The following is an 8,879-nucleotide window of genomic DNA, read 5'->3' on the forward strand; positions in this document are numbered from 1 at the left end:
GATTGGCACAGGATAGAGCAGGGTTTAGGGCTGTTGTACATAGGGTTGCTATGACTCGCAAACAACTCGACGGCACATAACAACAACAACTGAAAATATATAAAGAAAAGAGGAAAAGAAAATTCAAATGCAAAAGGCAAGGGCAGCAATGATGATTAACGTAGAAAAGTTCAATGTTGCTTAAAAAAAGATCAAAAAATAAAGAAGTAATGACTTCAAAGCATTAGTCAAATTAAGTTTAGTGATGAATATGGGAGGTTGTGAGCAAAGGAATGCTAAGCTTCTCTGATTGGGACAAGGGTGTATGAAGTAAGTACTCATTAATTAAAGAAGACAAACACAAATAGCAAGAACAGACTCCTCAGGGCCCTACCCCATCTAGTAGCCCCTGGGCTTCCAGAAGCTATGGTCAAAGTGCTGGGCCTGTTGCTAATGTCCACCTCAAGCATGTGCTGTAGAGCTGTTTTTCTGTCTCATGTCTCTTTCTCATGTCCCATGAGGCTGAGGTACATTCCTAAAGTGAGGGGAACAGCTGTCTCTGATGCAAAGTTTCAACTTATAAGGGACAGAATACCTAACCTAACTCTTTTGGGGTGGCAATCTGGAGAGAGGTCTACAGAGTTGCTCAGAGAGCTTGGTTCTCACAGCTGCTTACAATGGGAATTACCTTATAAACAAATCCTTAATTGGTTCCCCCCACTGTCCCCTTATTCTCCTCTTTCTGTTTCTTTAGGTCATCTTCCAAATGAACTACTCCCCATACAAATGTATCAAACAGTACTTTAGGGACCAGGGAAACACTCCAGTAAAATAGTATGTTGGGGTTTTTTTAAAATTTATTTTAATGAAAGTTTACAGAAACTTTGGATTTCCATTCATTCATTGTTACACATTTTCCTCCCTGCTCAACTTTCCCCCGCAGTTCACTTTTCTCTTTGAAAATTAAAATTAAAAAATCTTTCACTGTTATACAATCCCCCCGCCCCCAGTCCACTCCACTATGTAGCTTTCATTCCGGACTCTTGTCATGACAATAATACCTAATCATATACTACTCCTAAACAGTTTTCTCCCTCATCTGTTTCAATGCAGTATACATTATTTATCCCCTCTTAGTTTTTCACCAACCCCGATGTCAGTCCCACTTTACAACAGTGGCATTATGCAGTATTCTCCTTTTGTTATTAAGATATTTCACTCAGCATAATATCCTCCAGGGTCATCCATTTTGTAAAATATTTCATGAGTTCCTTTGTTTTTCAATGCAGCATGGTAGTCCATTGTGTGGATATACCACAGCTTCTCTATTCATTCATTTCCTGGTGGGCACTTGGATTGTTTCCAACTCTTTCCTATTGTAAACAAAGCGGCAATAAACATGAGTGCGTATATATGTTTGGGTGGCAGTTCTGTTTTCTTTAGGGTATATTCCCTGTAGTGGTATTGCTGGGTCAAATATTATTTCTATTTGCAAAATCTTGAGAAAGTGCCATACTGCCTTCCATAATGGTTGCACCAAAACAACAATAATCTTGGAAAATCTTGAGTGATACAGAAGATGAAAAGTTAGAGAAAGCATCAATTTGAGTTGTAGTTAAGTGCCATTGAGTCACATGCCACTAACAGTGACCCTATGTACAATAGCCCTAAACACTGTTCTATCTTGTGCCAAAATTATTGTCTCTGACACATCTATCCCCAATACCCAGTCACTGAATCAATCCATCTCATCAAGGGTCTTCCTCTCTTGAAGTCCTTCTCCAAGGACTGGTCCCTCCTTGCAACAAAGTATGTCAGATGAAGCTTCAGAATCCTTGCCTCCAAGGAGCAGCCTGGTTTCACCCTCTCTAGGATGAACCTGTCTGTTCTCCTAGCAGTCCATGGTATATTCAATACTGTTCTCCAGCACCACAGTTCAAAGGCATCAATTCTCCTTCTGTCATTCCTAGTCACTGTCCAGCTTTCTGATGCATAGCAAGTAACTGCAAAGAGTATGGCCTGGTCAGGCACACCTTAGTTTACAGACTAACATCATTGCTCTTCAGTACTTTGGAGAGGTCTCTGACAGCAGACTTTGCCAGTGCAATTAGACTTTTAATTTCTTGGCTGCTGGTACCAAGAGAGTTGATTGTGGAGCCAACTTGAGTAGAAAATATAAATATTATTAGCTTCTTGGGGTTTTTTGGTCATTTTTGAAAATCCGTAAACCAAATGATAAACATAAACTGTACGACTTCAACCTAGGTTTTTCTTCTTTTCATATATTTATAAATCAAGTAATTTTTGACTTTGGGCCCATTTAATCTTTCTTGAAAGAAAAAAAATTGACATAATTGTTGATTCACAGTTCTGTCTTTTGAAATTAATTATAGGTAAAAATATTCTCAACAAATAACCACCTGGGTTAAAAAATAATACTGCCTGATCAGATTGTCCAAAGCTTAAAAATCTTTCTAACTAAAAGAATACCATTCCATGAAGAGAATGAAAAATAAACATAGTTAAGTGATAACGAAAATCATGTATACTACTTTTAGTGTTTTGTTTTTCTTGTATGTAGAGAAATGCAAGGGGGAGGTACAATAACTCCTTTTAAAAATAATCTTTCAAAGATATAAAACAAAAAATGTTTCACTAAAATACAACTATATATTCAAGAGTCTGTTAATCAATAGTGTCAACGCTGATGAAATTCATGGTAAGATAAAAACACTAGTGACACTAAGAAGAGTTTTGGGGAAGTAAGAGTTCCCAATATTATATAATCAAGATCTAAAATGTAGTCTAGGCCCAGAACTATAAACAAAGTAATTGTATGTTCTTGTAACTCGCACCAAATGACAGGGTGGAACAATGTTAATGAGGTGCTTGGAGGCTACAAGGGGATTGGACAGCTTGCCAAGAATGCAGATATAGTGTACTTTTTTGGGTTGTTGTTAGATGCTATTTAGTCAGCTCTGATTATTCACAGGGACCACATGAACAACAGAATAAAATTATGCACAAGCTGGTCCATTCTCACAATTTTTGCTGTGCTTAAGCCTGTTTCTTCCCCCCCCCCACTCTAAACAAATACACAAATGAAGTGTATGGAATTCATGAGACCACTGGTTAGTTCTGCCATCCCACTAGGCTTAAAACAAGCCATTCCAGAGTAGGACAGGAGGCCCTCACTTCCAGTAAGAAGAGATGGAAGTGAGCTCTTTACAGCTGTGGTCCTTGAGCTAGGAACTTCTGAGACCTAAGAGACAGATGAAGAAGGCGGCTCTCATACTGGAGATAGCAAGAGACAAAGAGAAGCAGTGGCAGAGAAGGGCGGCAGGAGAGGCAGCAGAAGCAGGGCACTGGCGGGAGATGGTGCAGTGAGCTCCCTGGCTCCCAGAGTGGGGAGCTGAAGCACCTTTGGGCTGGAGGCTACAGCAGTACTCTAGGTAGAGTAGAGCTGAGTAGGAGGCCTCTTGGTAGAGTGGGGTCCCTCTGCGTTCTTGTAAGCAGAGTGAAGGCTAATGACTAACTCACAAACTCCAGAGCTAAGTACCTTCAGGCCATGACTTACTGGCACAATGGAGGGCCTCCAGACATTCTAACACTTGTCTGATCAGGGCAGAGGCCACGTCATACCAAGAGGCCTGAAGATCAAGAGACCAAGGACCAAACAGAGGCCTACTTATGGACAAGGCCAAGAAGCTGTCCTAACCAAAGAATTTATTTTGAGTCATTATCTATTCTTTCCCTAATAAACTCCACAGACATAAGCAGTTTGTTGTGGTCACTGCAATGAATTATTGAGCCCAGGAGAGATTTAGACTCAGAAACCTGCTGGAATCAACTTGGCAGCAGCGAGATGGTGAGGTCTAGATAGTGTATAATAAATAAAATAAAAATACAGGAATTGCTAAAAAAAAAAAATTAATGAACTTTTTTGCAGGATGGAGGCATGAGGAGAAGGTTTAACCAAGATTTCCTAGTTAAGTTGGATTTTAAAGTAGAAGTTTGACAGGCTGATCCAGGAGGAAGACATTTGAGGTGTTTGTAGTTTCCAAACAAAGGGAGCCCTGATGGCATAATGGCAATGTGCTGAACTGCTAACTAAGAGGTCAGCAGTATAAATCCACTAGCTGCTTCTCAGGAGAAGGACGGACATTCTCCTATAAATACTTACAGCCTTAGACACAAGGCAGAAAGTTCCAATGAGCTGGAACCAATTCAATGACAGTGAGTGAGTGAGTTTTGGGGTATAGTATGGACACATTTTACATTCTGTGGTGTATATAGAAGAGACTTAATTTAGAAATTTGTCCAGAGTAAAAACACAAGGGAGGAATCAGGAGGAGATGAGGCTACATGGACAAGAAGAATCACAACCACAGCATCCTGTGGATGCCATGCTAGAATTGCCCAAACTTCTTCCTCTGGCAAAAACACAAGTTACTGAAGGATTATGATCAAGAAGAGGCATGGTGGTCGGACTCCGGCTGGTCCATGGAGCAGCACCACCATTGCTTAGGAATCTGGGAGAAAGGCTGAGTCTCGGGTTCTATACCAACCTACTAAAAACCAGAGCTGCAATTCAATATCGAATTGATTCATGTAAAAGTGAAGTTTGAGGGCACTGGCCTAGAAAACAAACTTTCTTGAGACAGGCAAAGTAGACTGCAGTGTCCAATGTTTGATAAACTGAGTAAGATGATGAACAGACTAGCTGGAGATTACTGTTGACTTTAAGAGTGGTTTAAATGAATGAATGGAAATCCAAGTTCTCTATAAACTTTTGTTAAAAATCTCAATTAAAATTAAAAAAACCCCAACAAAACCCATGACTTAGGTAGAAGATCAAGCCACATAATTCTCAGTATCTTTCAAAAAAAGGCCTTTTATAGTAGATCCGCATGATGAATTATGTCATTTGATGTCTTGGCTGCTGCTTCTCTGACTGTTGTTTGTAGATACAAGTAAATTAAATCCTTGACAACTCAAAAAAAAAAGAGTTTCAATGAAGTGTTAGGGAACAGTTCTAAGAGAGGATTAGGTATGACAGTGGAAACAGCAAGTATAAGAAACTCTTCAGTTTTGCTATGAAAGGAGGCAGAGCAATAGAGCAATACATGGGTGTCAAGGGAAGGAAGACTTCTTTTTTAAGATGAAAGAGTGTAAGGCAAATTATTCATGTCAATAAAGAAGACATAAAGAAAAATGGTGGACTATGGCAAATGGAGGAGGTGACATGTTGGTTGTTGTTGTTAGGTGTCATCAAGTCAATTATGATTCATAGCAACCCTGAGAACAACAGATCAGAACTGTGCCCTATTCTATCTACCCCATCCTCCTTGTATCTATCATACTCAAGTCCACTGTGGTAGTCACTGTGTCAATCCATTTTATTAGGTATTCTGAGGAGTGGATGTCACAGAAGTGATAACTCATGTTTCTATTGTTCATTTCTGCAGCATCTGAGTAATAGAGTACCAAATACTTTCCAGTACAAATTATTAGTTAATATTTACTTGGAATCAGGAGGCTACAAAGCTATATTACAACTACCTCTGGCAGTGAGAAGAAGAAAAACTAAAAATCATACTTTAAACTCCAAAAGATAAGCAAAAAATTACACTGGACATTATTTTTTTTTTCCATTTTCCCAAGATTAAGTGACATTATTAAAGGAAAATTTAAATTCCATTTGGCAATTCAAGTTTTTATTGGAGAATTTAAATACATATATTAGAGCCTTAAATCTTTAATGGTTCTTTCCTCTTACCTCTTTTGTTATCTAACTTCTGTAAGTGCTTCACAAATGGAGTATCATGTGGCATAAGACAGGATACTGTTATCTGCAGGGGCTTTATCTTTTCATATGCTAGTTTTTACTTCCTAATATTAACTTCATTGGGGAAAACCTGTGATCAGGGTAGGCATTCAGAAGATTTCAACTGGTTCTACGTAGAGATGTCTATATGAGTGATGTAATTTTAAGGCAGAGATAAGCTGTTACAGTTGTTGTTATGTGCTGTCAAGTGGCGACTCATAGTGACCGTATGCACAGTAGCTCTGAACCCTGCTCCTGAGCCAACCTTATTGTCTCTGACACATTTACCCCCCATTATCCCAGTCACTGAATCAATCTACTTCACCCCAAGTTTTTCTCTTGTGTGCTGTCCCTCCACCCTTCCAAGCATGATGTCCCTCTCCAAAGACTGGTCCCGCCTTGCAACATGCCCAAAGGATGTCAGATGAAGCTTCAGAATCTTTGTCTCCAAGGAACACCCTCTCTAGGATGAACCTGTTTGCTCTCCTAGCAGTCCATGTTTTATTCAATATTCTTCTCCAGCACCACAGCTCAAAGGCATCAATTCTCTTTCTATTATCCCTAGTACAAAGTATTATCTGCCATTCAACAAGATATTTAAAACAACTAAAAGTTCTAAAAATTACTTTAAAGTTATTTTAACTTTCCTTTTTCTTAAATAAAATTTGTGATTTTAACGAAAGTTTACAGAAAAGTTAAGGTTTTCATTCATTCATTGTTGCACATTTTTACTGCCCCCCTCTTCCCCGCCCCTCAGTTCACGGTTTAAAAAAAATATTTATTCATCGTACTTAAGGAGACAACTTTATATGAGAAACAAAGAAAATAAGGATCTTTGTTTACCAAAAGAAAATGACTAACAAAAATAAATTCCAAAGTTTACCTCGATAGTAGGCCTTTGTTATTGCATCAAATTCTTCTTGACCTGCTGTATCCCACAACATTAGTCTGACATCCTCATCATTAACCCTGAAACAAGAGATGACTTTAATTCAAAAGTAAACAAAAATGTTTTCAGTAATACAGTTTTGGATATGTTTCTATTTTTCAAATTATAAGGTATTAAAATTTCATTGTTGGTTTCACTTGGAAAAAGTCTTAAGTTCTTTCAAATACTGGGAACTTAAAAGATGAAAGACAAAGCTGTAACTTGACAAATGAATTAGATTTACCTGCATATTGGTTCTCTGATAGAAGTCACAGATAGTAACTTTATAATCAACACTATTAGAAAAAAGGGATTTCCTTAGGTCAGGGCTTGGGGTCTTCTCATCTCCTATTAATGTGTTTTGGTGTACTCAGTAATAGAATAACTAATCATCTGTTTATCTGACCTTTAATTCAAATATTCAAACATTTAATTTGGCTTCAGGAAACAAGTGTTAAAAAAGCACCATCAAAATTGATAATATGCTTTAAAGAAGAAAACAAATACAAAAGTATTTTTTAAAAGAGTAAAAACAAAAAAAGGAAAGTAACAGGATGCTATTGTTGTTACGTGCCTCGAGTTGACTATAACCCATAGTGACCCTATGAACAACAGCCCTGACCCTTGCCCTAGCCTGAGCCAACCTCACCATCTCCGACACACCTTACTCCCACTGCCACAGTTACTGTGTCAATCCATTTCATCCAAGGTCTTCCTCTTCTAACCTGACCCTCTACCCCTCCAAGTCTAATGTCCTTCTCCAAAGACTGGTTCCTCCTGGTGACATAGCCAAAGAACGTGAGAAGGAGTTTCAAAATCCTTGTCTCCAACGAGCAAACTGGTTCCACCCTCTCTAGGACAGTATTTGTTCTCTTAACAGTCCATGGTAGGATCGATACTCTTGGGGGGCACAAGCAGCCCAGATGCATGCCAGTTATGCAAATTAGAAAATCAACTGTTTTTCAATGAATATAATTATCTTTGACACTACTATTTAAGCAAGTAAGACCGTTTTCTTTAATGTTTCCTATATATATATATATATCTATCTCACACACATTTCCTTATAATTTTAGTTAACAATGCAACACATTATGGACTATGCTGCCAGAGAGAGCAAGTCTAAACAAAAGTATCGCTTAATATATGAGATTAAAAGTTCTGAGAGATTGATATACTTTCTTCCAAATGAAATAAGGATGGGAAATATCACTAGAGTCAAGTTCACATTTAAGTTTGTGTTCAAGATATAACCAACAAATACAAAACAAATGTTAAAGAGGGATAAAAAAGAAGAGTTGGGAAGTAAAAGGAAAATAGAAGGAAAGGAGAGATGGAAGACAAGGGAAAGGTAAAAACAATAATAACTATGAAAATCATCACCAACTGTCTTATAAGGATTGTCCTAACTTCACAGTGTTGGACTGGATTTTATTAATATTATTCAAGTGAAAGTCATGGACAGAGTTCACAAATCAAAACCAAGAGGATAAAATGGTCAAGTACATACTGGATTTGTCGCTCCAAAAAATCAACTCCAATAGTTTTCTTATAGTCTTTTGTGAAAATGCCTTTGCAGTATCTCTGGATCATGCTTGATTTTCCAACTGCTCCGTTCCCTACGACCACCATCTTGATAGCCACTTCCATATCTTCCTCCAACATTTTTGGAGCTAAAGAAGAGTTTCCTCACCAGCTCTGATTTCAGGTGATTATATATTCTTCCTCAAATCTGTAATTTAAAAGACATTTTTAAATGACCTGAAAATTGCGCAAAAAAAAAAAAAAGGTATGTTTTACCAAGAAACAATAATATTGCATTGCAAGAATTTGGTTCCATCATGGAAGCCTCCCTGAATTCATTTCAGGTAATGAACACTCTCTGAAAGCAGGTATAAGACCATCATTCATTTTTAAATCCTTACTATTAATATTGTCTTATTACTAAGTGCCTAAATGTACATGTTGTTGTTGTTATGTGCCGTCGAGTTGCTTGTGACTCATAGCGACCCTATGTACAACAGCTCTAAACTGCTCCCCCCCCCTTCCCCGCTCCTCAGTTCACGGTTTAAAAAAAATATTTATTCATTGTACTTAAGGAGACAACTTTATATGAGAAACAAAGAAAATAAGGATCTTTGTTTA

At 37.9% G+C, this 8,879-nt stretch overlaps 1 protein-coding gene across 1 annotated transcript in view; it reads right to left on the minus strand.

Moving 5' to 3' along the window:
- RAB23 (RAB23, member RAS oncogene family) overlaps nt 1-8,466 on the minus strand; it is a 23,671-nt gene extending 15,205 nt beyond the window's left edge. The window contains exons 1-2 of the mRNA XM_006893147.1: nt 8,245-8,466; nt 6,690-6,775 (exon numbers count right to left, since the gene is read on the minus strand). Of these exons, the coding sequence (XP_006893209.1) occupies nt 6,690-6,775; nt 8,245-8,399 (241 nt within the window). The 5' untranslated portion in view covers nt 8,400-8,466. The remainder of the gene's footprint in view (nt 1-6,689; nt 6,776-8,244) is intronic.
- Between the last annotated feature and the right edge of the window lie 413 nt (nt 8,467-8,879).

This window comes from Elephantulus edwardii, unplaced genomic scaffold (assembly GCF_000299155.1).
Source record: "Elephantulus edwardii isolate Elephantulus edwardi_28Jun2011 unplaced genomic scaffold, EleEdw1.0 scaffold00124, whole genome shotgun sequence".
In the NCBI taxonomy this organism is placed as follows: Eukaryota; Metazoa; Chordata; class Mammalia; order Macroscelidea; family Macroscelididae; genus Elephantulus; species Elephantulus edwardii.